We start from the raw sequence: 13,009 nt of genomic DNA, 5'->3' as shown, positions 1-13,009 counted from the left end.
CCCTTGCAACAAATGAGTCTCTCTCTGACATCTCTGTGGCCAGAGTCATGGAATCACAGAGTTGGAAGGGATCTCCAGGGTCATCTAGTCCAACCCACCACACATTCCCTAAACAGTGATTTGCCCAAAAAACATGGCTTGGTGTGAGCAGCCCACTTTGTCAGGTGCATGAAGTGTCACCTGTAGGTAGCAGACCAGAGAGAGAACATAGGCCCCAGGCAGAAGAGGCCTAGTCTGTAACACCGCCCCCTCCCAAAAAAACCCCAGAAGCCCAGAAAAAAATACAACACAACTTAACAAAAATAAACTGCAAACAGACAAGCAACAGAAAGAACCACAACAAAACTCAAAACCAAAAACAAGAGCCTAGACCCCAGGAAGGAGACCAGTAAACACCCCCCCAGGAGAAGCTGCAAGCCAATAAATAAAAATCAAGCACAGAAAAAACAATTAAAATGCAAAACAAACAACAGGCAAGAACTAGAAGTAGAGGAACTCAGAACTAGAAGAACTCACTAACCCCCCCTCAGAAGAAACCCCCCCCAACAAGGCAAGCCAAATGAAAAGCACACAGGAAAAAAAAATTAAACTGTACAAAAAGAGAAACTAGAAGAACCCTCCCCCCAAATAAAACCCAGAAAGAGGCCCGAGGCCCTAGAGGCCTACTCCCACCACCCCCTCACCACCCCCAGGCCCCAAACCACCAAAACAAAAATAATTTTTTTAAAAAGTGTCCTAATAAAGTAAACCAGGCTGATGTCTGCTCTCGATCCAAGGAGGTCCACGCAGGAGGGAGGAAAGCGAGCAGACTGAAGGAGCAGAGCAGGGGCAGCAGCAGAAGCCAGCCAGCCATACACAATCTCCTCCAAGCCAAGCCAGGCAGCTCTCTCTCATCACCAGCAACAGGAACACAGCACACAGGATCCAGGAACAGCACAGCAGCAATGGCATCAGCAACCAGAAACTGTCTCCTTTTATGTTCTCTGGGCATACACAGAAAGATTTCAAAAAGAAACACCTTCTGTGATTGGCAGAGAGCAGATACCAAAACCCTATTGGCCACCATTGCTCCTTCCGTGGGAAAGGAGCAAGCTAGTGGTTGGGCTGGCAGCAGCAACAACAGTCTTGCAAAAGGTTGCAAACTGCAATGCATTTGCAAATGCATTGCAGTGTTTGGCTATCTGAAGTTCCCTCTTTCCCCCTCCCTCCTGGAAACAGAAGCAAGAGGCGGGAAAGAGGGGGGAATGGTGGGAAAATGGGGTTTCCTGGTCCCTTTAACTGTTTAAAAAAACCCTGGTGGCCATTTTCGGCATTGCCGGAAAAGACCCGATTTTTTTCGGGATTTTTTTCCGGATCTCAGAACAGGCTCAGGGAAGCCTGTTCGGCATCCAAAAAGCCGAAAAATACCGAAAAGAGGGGGGGGGATTTTTTGGGGGGCTCAGAATTCCCGAATGCACACCCCTAGTGGGGAGGGGGAGGGAAAGGAGTTCATAAGCAACTCTGAGACTCCTTTGGGTAGTGAAGGGCGGTGTATAAATCCAATCTTTCTTCTTCTCTTCTTCTTCTTTGTGTTTTGAAACACACTTAAGCTGCCTTCTCCATGGGGTCTCAGACCTTCAGTCTGTCTGCTCTAGGGATCAGCTTTTTGTGGTCTTGGGCACAGGTCTGGTTAGCAATTCTTTTGCTAAGGCTACTTGGGGGTAATAAACTGTGTTTGTAACTGCCAGCCTTTTTCTCAGGATGTGGAGATAGACATCGAACTGGCCCCCGGCGATCAAACCAGCACACCCAAAACCAAAGAGCTGTCCGAAAAGGACATCGGCAACCAGCTGCACATGTTGACCAACAGGCACGACAAGTTCCTCGACTCTCTCCGAGAAGTGAAGGTTAGCCACATTTGTCTCCTCGCCATGTCCTGTGCTTGTTTGGGATCTTTTAGGAAAGTGTCTGCGGGCGGACCACCTGATGCTCTGCAGAGTCAAAGTGCCCCCCAAAGCCGTTAAAGTCGAATGAATTTTGGCACCCCTCGCTCAGTACGGGATAGCAACTGAAATATTTCCCCGCTGCCTTCCTGCCTCGGCATTTTCATTCCATTGTTTTTCGCCCCTTTCCCACCTTTGGCCACTTATTCTTCCGTCGATCAGGAAACCTGTTTAAAAATCTTTCCAGTCCCAGCTCGAGGTAGTGAACAAAAATAGTGAATCAGTTACATAAGATGATCCAAAAATGAGAAAGACAGAACCCACAAGCCCACCCTTCCCTTAACTGAATTGCCCAGACAACTCTTTCTACTCTGCAATGAAAATAATTTAAAGAATCCAGCTCTGTGAAGGAACAAGGGGGGGGAAATGATACCTATAACATTGGGAAATGATACCTTATAACACTGATAGAAAGCCCCTTGGGAAAAGAGCAGGTTTATAATATTTATTTCCTTTATTGTCTGCCTTTCTCATTGATAGTCAAGATGGATTACAGAATTATAGCAACAGGGTAGTAAACACCAGCAAAGTCTTTATTTTCTAGGTAAATAATTTTTCTAAATAAATACAATCGGATTACGAATCCAAAAGCCCGATGAAACAAAGACGACCCCGTACATCCAGTAAACATTGGAGTATGAAGAGGGAGGAGAAGAAAACTGCCTACATTTTTCCACAGGCAATTAACTATACCCCGTTCCCTTAAAGAGAGAGAGAGAGAGAGAGAGAGAGAGGTGCCTGTTTGCATAGCCTGCTTTTCCCACACCCATGTTTCCTCTGGAACAGTTCCATTTTCTGCCTTCTGTAAAGCCCTCCTGAAGGTCAGCCACGTTGACCCTCGCTCTGGAACCTCGGGCAGACTGCTACAAAGTGTGGGGGGCAATCCAGGAAGCCACGCTGGTGGGTGGGCAGCGACGAAAGGGAACTCTGGGTCGATCAGAGGGGTGGTGCTCTCAGTCATGCCAGGAGAGGTGATCCTCCATACGTGCCTATCCCAGGTCGTGAAGGGCTGTGTAGGTTACACCCAGCGCCTTGACTTGAATCTCGGAAAAGGCAGCCAGGGTCACAGTTGCAAACTGCGCTGCACAGTAACCCAGCAGCCGTATTTGGTATCCCCAAGAATGAATGTTGCCATGCCATTCTTCTCTCTTTTCTAGAGACATAATGCCTATTATTTTTTAGGTGCCAAAGGTAGATAAGTAGATAAATACGGTGCGATTAGATCAATCAAATGATTTGCTTTTATCAACAGTCACTGCAGTTCTTTCGAATCCTTGCACACAGGGAGGGCGGGATAGACCAGTGTTTTAATTGCTGTTCTTTTATGTCTGGGTATGCATTTTAACTCTTTTTTCCCCCCAACTGTGTTTTTATTACACTTTTTCAAAGGTACAGTAAAGTCACACAACTGCAAATCAAGATACAGCATCAACAAACAAAACATAACCCCCAAAACAAAACAAAACCCCTACTTAAATCTAACAGACCTAGTACCAGTACAGCTTTAGAGTGACATCATGTCACACGTCAATACAAAAGACATTTTTAATGCATACAAACATAGTTGCTTGACCATTACTGACTAGTGTTTGAGAGAAGCATACATCTGCAAGTTAGTTTCCCAGATTGCATATCAGAGAATACGTCAGAGGAGCGGAAGACAATATGACAAGACAGTAGCCGGGATTTATCACCTTTTGTTTGTTTTTTAAAGAATATCAGATCACAACAGTGCTTATTCTTAGGCAGAATGTCAAGTTCTGTTAGGTATCTGAACAACAGGGAACCAGAGTTCCACAGAATTTAACTCTTTTTAAATTCTTTTTATGGTGTATGTTTGGAAGGGGAGGGGTTAATTTTAAATGGTTTTAAAATGTGATTTTTTTAAAAAAAAATTGCCGCTTTGGTGGCCCTTCTGAGGGCAGAAAGCCGGAATGCAGAATACAGCAACCAGGCTGTTTTTGGGGTCGCCCCATGTGGGAGCCTGTGCTAAAAGCACTGCACTGGTTGCCTATAGCATACCGGATTCACTTCAAGGTGCTGGTATTTACTTTTAAAGCCCTACATGGTCAGTGGCCTACCTACCTGAGGGACCGCTTTTCTCCATACATTCCCCAGAGAGCACTGGCCCCACCGGGCCCCAAAGACATCAGGCTGGCATCACCTAAGACCAGGGCCTTTTCAGTGGTGGCTCCGCGCTGGTGGAACAAGCTCCCGGAAGACATCAGGGCCCTGCGGGACCTTTTACAGTTCCGCAGGGCCTGCAAGATAGAGCTCCTCCACCAGGTCTTTAGTTAAGGAGCCACACCCAACACACTCAGGCCCTGTGCCCAGTACCACTACTGACAGCCTGAGCTTCACCGACTTTAAAATCAATTACCGACTACGTTTATTAGCATGTTGACGCTACCCTGCTTTCGCCATCGCCATTTAAACTGTTCACTAGCACCTTATGTTGTGTTTTTAAGCTTTTACTTATATTTTTGATCTTCTTCGTGGTCTCTGTGCATCACACCCATGGGATTATGCGCCTGCGCTGATCCGTATCGGTGGTGCGCAAAGCTCACAAAGGGATTTTCGCACCTCTCCTCCAGGCATGCACGTGAACCCCACTGCGCATACCCAAAGAGGAGGGGCACGGACATCCCGCCAGTTCTCTTCTGACCGCCGCACTGTTAACAGCTTGTTTCTGCCGGTCGGTGAAGAAGCGTTTTTTCCTCTCACAAGGGATACTCCAAACCTATTTTTCTTTTCTTCACTTCCAGTGTTTATTTTATTTCTTCTTCTTATCAAAAAAAAGAGAGACTTTTCGTTGAGTGTTGCCGCTGCCTCAGGCGGCTTCCTGCCCTTCCCCCCCCCCCAGGTAAAAATTTCCTCACCTCAGCGAAGGACATTTTGTTTGTCTTTTGGCCTTTTTACTCTTTTATGGCCAAAAGAGGGGGTTGTTTTAAATTGTGTTTTGGCTGTGACAGTAAACTTGCCCCTCGTGATGGCCACACACTCTACATTATTTGCCTTGGGGAGACTCATCGGCCAGACGCTTGCTGCCATTGTGCAAAGTTCTTGAACCAAACTTGCAAGAACAGAGCTGTGAGTCTTCGAGTAGCGCTTTGGGAATTGGCATTGTCCCCTGTGCCTGTGGGAAATATGTCAGCCAAGACTCCTGCACCCTCCCTATCAACGGCGACCAAGTCGACATCGGGAGGCACCGCGGCACTGAAACCCCCACACCGTGCAAAGTCGGCATCGGACGGGGGGCAGTCTTCTAAGCGCTTGGCGTCAAACGAGGCCTCATCCACTTCTACGCCAGCTAAAAATAAGAAAAAGGAGAAGCATGAGAAAGCTAAGTCTTCTCTCACTGGCACTATGCGTCAGTCTCAGAAAGTGAGCAGCGATAATGTGCAACCGGGCTCTGCATTACCCCCTCTCCAGCGGGCACAACCCGACATCATTGATACCCCGATACTGGAGCTGCCTACGATTGAGTTACTGGACTCACCAATCCGGCACCTGAACCCCCTGGTATCGGAGACTTCTGTCGATTCCGGACCAATTTCGGCCTCACCATTTGAAGTTGAGGAAATGGTTCCGCGTCAGCCTTGTGCACATCGTTCCCAGTCGGTGATTTCCTGGGAAAGTGATCGGTCGGCACCGGGCTCTCAACACCATCGATCCCGAGCGCCCAGAGGCCACGAATATCGATATCGACCTGAGGAGTGCCCAGATTACCGTCGTTCCAGGCCCATGCTCTCGTACACGCCTAGATGGGAATTCAGACCGCACTCTCCAACCTACTTCGACCCACTGATGCCGTGGGATCTTAGGGGGCAGATGCCTTCCTGGTTCACATCGTACCCAATGTCGGCATCCATGCCATGGCTGACGCCTAGGCCACAGTCGGACTGGGACCGTGGATCATGTTGTTCACGCTCTCCCCACCGTAAATCTAAGCCTTCAGCGTCACAATCCAAAGCCCCAGAGGAACCTTGTCACCCACCCTCTCCTCCGAAAGTCACCCCGATACCGGATACCCCTGCAGCTCTGGTATCGTTTGCCGTATCATTCATCTCCAATACCGGCACTGGTGATTTGGAAAGCCCTGAATTACCTGATGATCCGTCACCAAAGGCTACAGTATCGGACAATCTGCCGATCTCGCCTTCTGAGGATCTCTCTTCATACGGAGATTTGGTCAAGAGGATGGCACATTCCCTGGGCATGTCGATCGTCCAACCCCAACCCTCGGCTTCGGACGCTGTCTTCGATGTCGTGCAGAACGATACCTCCACCTCGATCGCTCTCCTGATATCGACCGTACTTTTACAGGCGTCTGTAAAAGGCCCTGTGGGACAAGCCTTCCTCTGCTCCAGTGTCATCCAGACGCTTGGATCACATGTATCAGGTCCAGGAGACAGGGCGGAATTCCTCCATATCCACCCCAAGCCCAACTCCTTGGTCGTGTTATCTGCCTCAAAGAGTAAACAGACCCTTGCTACCCCTTCCGATAAGGAGAGCAAGAAGTTAGACTCCATTGGTCGTCGTTTTTACTCGGTGGGAGCCCTCAGCATTAAGATATGTAATTATATTGCTTGTATGGGCTGCTACCAGTTCTCGCTCTGGGAGCGATTTACTGACTTTCTGACCTCAGTGCCTGATGACAAACATCAAGAGGCCAGGAAGCTGCAAAAGGAAGGCTTGCTGCTCTCTAAACAAAATATCAACTCATCCAAACATACTCTGGACATGTTTTCAAAAACAATGTCATCTGCAGTTTGCCCTCCTTAGGCACTCCTGGCTGAGGACCAGACAGCAGACTGTCAGACCGAAACAACCCAAACCCGGCAAGCAGGGCCTTTGATTTCCGCCTGTCTACCTCTTCCAACCCTACCCGCCTTCATCCATATTTACAGGCCTGGGCCAGCATTACGTCAGACCAATGGGTCCTTTCCATCTTAGCCAAGGGCTATTCCATCAAATTCATGGAACTCCCACCTCTTCCTGTAGTCGTCATCACTCCCCCGTCGTCATACCTCCTTGAGGAGGTCACCACACTTCTGTCAAAGGGTGCTATAGAGCCCGTGCCTCTAGATCACCAGGGACTCGGTTTTTATTCCTGATACTTCGTGGTTCCCAAGAGGGACGATGGGCAGAGGCTGATCTTAGACCTTTGCGGCCTCAACACCTTTTTAAGGTACCAAAAATTCAAAATGACATCCCTTCCCATTATTCTGCCTCTCCTGTCCCAGGGGTGCTGGATGGCCACCCTCGACCTCGAGGATACCTATTTCCATTTAACTATCCACCCCGCCCATCGCAAATACCTCCAATTCACGATAGGTGGCAGCCACTACCAATACAGGAGTCTACCATTTGGCCTCAGCATGGCCCCGAGGGTCTTTACCAAGATGATGGCAGTTGTTGTGGCACATCTCCGCCTCTGTGGCCTAACGGTGTTCCCGTATGTGGACGATTGGCTTCTGGTCGCCCCTTCCAAGGCTCTCCTCATTTGTCAGATATCTCAGGCCCTCAATCTCCTTCATTGTCTGGGACTCAGGGTCAACCACAAGAAGTCGCTCCTAGTCCCTTCTCAAAGTGTGCAATTCATAGGGGCGATACTTGATTCCCAAGAGGGTGCAGCCTTCCTGCCCCGGGACAGGGCACAAACCCTAACTGTTCAGGCAGAACAGGTTCGACTACGAGGAACCTCTTCCGCCTTCCAGATTCTGGGCCTAATGGCGGCAACAACTACAGTGCTCCGTTTTGCAAAGTTGCGAATGCGACCACTCCAGCTTTGGTTCATCCGTCACTTCAAGCCTCTAAGGATGTCCCTATCTGTTGCTTTCTCCCCGCCACAAGAGGTACACAACTCCCTACTGTGGTGGATGCAGTCAGACAATCTGACGGAGGGGATCCTGTTCCATCCTCCCACTCCTACTCTCACCCTCACAACCGACGCTTCACTGTGGGGCTGGGGAGCCCACCTCAACGGCCTCTCCGTAGGTCACAAATGGGATGCTGTATCCTCAAGGAGACACATAAACTTTCTGAAACTGTTGGCAATAAAATTGGCTCTTCAATGTTTCCAGCCTCTGCTCGCAGGGCAATGCGTAACTGTCTTAACCGACAATACGATGACCCTCAGTTACATCAACAGACAGGGTGGAACGGTCTCCAGCAGTCTCTGCCTCCTGGCTCTGGACCTTTGTGCCTGGTGCATGCCTCTGCACATCTTTCCCATTGCCTCACACATCGCTGGCAAGGCAAATGTGAATGTGCACCTGCTCAGCAGGGGTCTCTCCCAGCGTCACGACTGGGAGCTGAACTGGACCTACCTACGTCCCGTGTTTCAAAAGTGGGGCACGCCTCATGTCGACGTCTTTGCCACCAGGCACAACTCGAAGTGCACCCTATTTTGCTGCAGGGTGGCTCAGGATCCCTTTGGGAGACAGACTCCTGTACCCATGGGACAACAACTTCTTCTATATGTTCCCGTCTCTGCCTCTGTTGCTGAGAACGGTCCAAAGACTCAAGAGGGACCATACGAGGTGCATCCTGATCGCCCCCTGGTGGCCGAGGCAACCTTGGTTCGCCAATCTTCTCTTGCTAGCCGAGGCGCGCTATCCCCTCCCACAGGTGCCAAATCTGCCCCTGGAGGAGGGAGGAGCCCTCCTATTCCACGCGGTGTACAAGCTCAAGTTAACAGCTTATCTTGTGGACCCTTAACTTTCTCTGACAGAATCAACACTATGCTACTCAATGCCAGGAAAGATTCTACGTGACGTTCCTACAGTGCGAAGTGGGCTCGCTTCTTAGCCTCCATACACCCTGCTGATGTCCCCCTGGCTTCTGTCAGGATTGACCAGGTCTTAGACTTTCTGCTCTCACTGGCATAGAAGGGGCTTTCGCACTGCTCTCTCAAAGTATATTTGTCAGCTATTTCGGCCTACCACCCGGACTTCGACGGCTTTTCTGTTTTTTCTCACCCGGTCACAAAGAGGTTTATGAAGGGTCTCCTCCACCTGTATCCACCAGTCTGCTCACCAGTACCCTTGTGGGATCTACCGCTGGTTCTCCGCCATCTTATCTGGCGGCCCTTTGAGCCCATGGCGACTTGCGAGCTAAAGCATGCAGCATGGAAAATGGCCTTTCTCGTCGCCATCACCTCGGCCAGGAGGGTGGGCGAACTCGTGGCTCTGCGCCATGACCCACCTTTCCTTGTGTTCCTGCCGGACGGAGTGAGCCTGGTCCCTGACATATCCTTTCTTCCTAAGGTGGTCTCCAAATTTAACCTAACCTCGGAGATCCTATTGCCTAACTTCTTCCCTAAACCGGAAGATGGACAACAGTGACTCCTCCACACTCTAGATGTTAGGAGGGCGCTGCTCTTTTACCTAAATAGGACACGTCCGAGTAGGAGAGACAATCATCTATTTGTCTCCTACTCCAGTCATTCCGCAGGGCTTAAAATCTCAGCACAATGTTTCTCCAAATGGATTGTTGAGACTATTAAGCTGTGCTACCAGTTGGCTAAATGCCCGTTGCCCGTGCCTGTACGAGCGCACTCTACAAGATCCATGGCCGCATCTTCAGCCTTCTTGAAGGGTGCTTCCCTGTCGGTGATCTGTGGGGCCGCGACACGGTCTACTCCGAACACCTTAATCAAACAGTACGCTGTTGATGTTCGTGAACGCCACAGAGTGGACCTTGGTCGTCTAGTCCTTTCGTCGGCAGAGCATTGAATTTGCAACAGCTCCCACCTCCAGGTGAGCCACTGCTTTTCAATCTCCCATGGATGTGATGCACAGAGACCACGAAGAAGATAAACAGGTTGCTTACCTGTAACTGATGATCTTCGAGTGGTCATCTGTGCAGTCACACCACCCGCCCATCCTTCCCCACTGCTGTCGCTTCAGTACTTTTCTCTGGTTATTGACATGACAGCAGTCAGACGGAACTGGCGGGATGTCCGTGCCCCTCCTCTTTGGGCATGCACAGTGGGGTTCCCGCGCATGCCTGGAGGAGAGGCGCGAAAATCTCTTTGTGAGCTTTACATACCACCGATACGGATGAGCGCAGGCGCATAATCCCATGGGTGTGACTGCACAGATGACCACTCGAAGATCACCAGTTACAGGTAAGCAACCTGGTTTTTTAGGTACTACATTTTATGTAAGCCGCTTGGAGTCTGCTCTGGCGGGGAAGGCAGGTTATAAATCAAATACATACATACATATATATATGTATATATATATATATATATATGTATGTATGTATATGTGTGTGTGTGTGTGTGTGTGTGTGATATATGTGTGTGTGTGTGTATATATATATATATATATGTATTTTTGTAAATTAATGAGTGGATCAACAGAACCCTAACTTCGAAGCATCAAGTGTCTTGCTCTATGGAGCTTCTGTGTTCAGCTACTGACTAGAGGATGGTTCAGGAGGTCGTCCGAATTCCTTAAGCCGTCTTGCGCCCTCTCCAGCAGGCAGCTGGCTCTGCCGAGGCTTTATTTTTGAAGCGTGCATTTGCCCCTCTTTTTGTCTGCACCCCGTAGCTCAGTTATGAGGAGGCGAGAACCAGCTTCCTCATTTAATGCACCCCCCCTTCCCCCCCCAACATCCCCCTTATGTTTCCAGACCGGAGCCCTTCTCAGCGCCTTCGTCCAGCTGTGCCACATTTCCACACCTTTAGCCGAAAAGACCTGGATCCAGCTGTTCTCCCGGTTGTGGAAAATCCTCTCTGATCGGCAGCAGCATGTGAGACTCTTCTGAGTGTTGATTTTATATCTTTGTGCAAGGCTTTTGCTTCTATACTGAAAATTCACCCTGTTGGCACCACTGTTCCCTCTAAGCTGAGTTAGTGTGAGCCAGTTTACAGTTTTTTAGCCTCCTGCTCATACATGTCTGTCTTCACTCAGGAAGGATGGCTCCAGAGTAAACTAATTGATGCAAGAGCCAAATCGCTCGCTCACAACTTTACTGCGAGTAGGTCACAGAGTAGAATTTTTGCTCACAAGACTCCACAGCTTAGAGGGAGCGTTGGCTGTGTGTGACCAGTATTCCCTCTAAGCTGAGTTAGTGTGAGCCAGCTCACAGTGTTTTAGCCTCCGGCTCACAAATTTTTGTCTTAGCTCAGGGTGGATGGCTCCAGAGCAAACTAATCTATGCAGTAGCCAAATTACTCACAGCTTTAATGCCAGTAGCTCACAAAGTAGAATTTTCACTCACAGGACTGTACAGCTTAGAGGTAGCATTTCCTCTGAGCAATGCTCCCTCTAAGCTGAGTTAGTGTGAGCCATCTCACAATTTTTTAGCCTCTGGCTCATACATTTTTGTCTTAGCTCAGGAAGGATGGCTCCAGAGCAAACTAATTCATGCTGCAGCCAAATCATTGACTCACAACTTTAATGCCAGCAGCTCACAAAATAGAATTTTAGCTCACAAGACTCCACAGCTTAGAGGGAGCACCACGTGGGGTGGCCCTGAGCTTTAATATGTCAGCACTGGTTGGCTGGGGGGAGGTGAGGCAGCCGTTTAAAGGAAGCGGAGGGTGAGGCTGGATGCTGGCCTGGCCCAGTCTCACCCGATAGGCAGTAGTTCCTGCCAATCACCCCGGGATTGTAAGGCAGAAAGAGGAAGGGGCGGGCATACCCTGGGGAGTCTCCCTCACAAGGGCCAAGGAATCAGGGAGGATAGGTCAGCTAACTGGCTAACACGAGGGCAGTAGAAAGAGGAGGAGGAGAAGAAGAAGAAGAAGAAGAAGAAGAGATTGGATTTATACCCTGCCCTTCACTTGGAGTCTCAGAGCGGCTTACAAACTCCTTTCCCTTCCCCTCCCCACAACAGACACCCTGTGAGGTGGGTGGGGCTGAGAGAGCTCTGACAGAAACTGCTCTTTTTCAAGGACAGCTGTGCCAGAGCTTGTGACTGACCCAAGGTCACATCAGCAGGTGCAAGTGGAGGAGTGGGGGAATCAAACCCGGTTCTCCCAGATTAGAGGCCGCGCACTTAACCACTACACCAAACTGGCAGAAGAAGCAGAAGACCTAATCATCCTCTTCCCCTCTCTAGACTGAGGCCTCAAAGGGGGACTCTGGGGGGTGCCATCCCCACCCTACCCTTATGGTGCCACAGACATTCGTGCGTGTATTCCAGCATGAGTAGTCCTGAGCAGTGTTCCCTCTAAGCTGAGTTACTGTGAGTTGGCTTGCAGTTTTTTAGCCTCCGGCTCACACATTTTTGCCTTGGCTCCAGAGCAAACTAATTTATGTAGCAGCCAGATCACTCACTCAGAACTTTAATGCCGGTAGCTCACAAAGTAGAATTTTTGCTCACAAGACTCCGCACCTTAGGGGGAGCATCGGTCCTGAGTCGCAGCTCGCTTCTTCAGATCCATCGGGAAAGTTTTGACAGGCGAATCGGTGTGATTATGGATTGATTGGATTGGACTGGATTTTATTTTATTTGTGCACTCCCCCCCCCCCCCCTTGCAGGCCCTCGCAGGCGAGATCAGCCCCTTCCTGTGCAGTGGCAGCCACCAGGTGCAGCGCGACTGCCAGCCGAGTGCCCTGAACTGCTTCGTGGAGGCCATGTCGCAGTGCGTCCCGCCCATCCCCATCCGGCCCTGCGTGCTGAAGTACCTGGGCAAGACCCACAACCTCTGGTTCCGCTCGACACTCATGCTGGAGCACCAGGCCTTCGAGAAGGGCCTCAGCCTGCAGATCAAGTCCAAGCAGACCTCCGAGTTCTACGAGCAGGAGAGCATCACGCCGCCCCAGCAGGTGAGGAGCCGACACTTTGGTCTCTGTGTTGTTTTGCATAACTCGAGTAAAATGACAAATGGTCACAAGTTCTGCTATTTGGAAAAAAAACAACTCAAAAACCCCCCTCCAAGGTTAGTTTCGGCTGAGATTCACGCCGACTAAGCACGATTCATAATTCATCCATGCCGCGATGGAGAGACAAGGGCGAAAAATGAGAGGCGTGCTCGTTTTCTCTCCCCGGCTTGGTTGGACACAAGG

General features: G+C 49.8%; 1 protein-coding gene across 1 annotated transcript in view; it reads left to right on the top strand.

The window, feature by feature from the left end:
• The window catches only part of TRRAP (transformation/transcription domain-associated protein), a 241,741-nt gene that overhangs the window by 131,562 nt on the left and 97,170 nt on the right, over positions 1-13,009 (top strand). The window contains exons 53-55 of the mRNA XM_015418766.1: positions 1,740-1,886; positions 10,626-10,745; positions 12,482-12,769. Coding sequence (XP_015274252.1) covers positions 1,740-1,886; positions 10,626-10,745; positions 12,482-12,769 — 555 coding nt within the window. The remainder of the gene's footprint in view (positions 1-1,739; positions 1,887-10,625; positions 10,746-12,481; positions 12,770-13,009) is intronic.

Source organism: Gekko japonicus, unplaced genomic scaffold (genome assembly GCF_001447785.1).
Source record: "Gekko japonicus isolate JY-2015 unplaced genomic scaffold, Gekko_japonicus_V1.1 scaffold982, whole genome shotgun sequence".
Taxonomy (NCBI): Eukaryota; Metazoa; Chordata; class Lepidosauria; order Squamata; family Gekkonidae; genus Gekko; species Gekko japonicus.
Note: the sequence above shows the minus strand (reverse complement) of the source record. Positions and strands in the feature narration are given on the sequence as shown.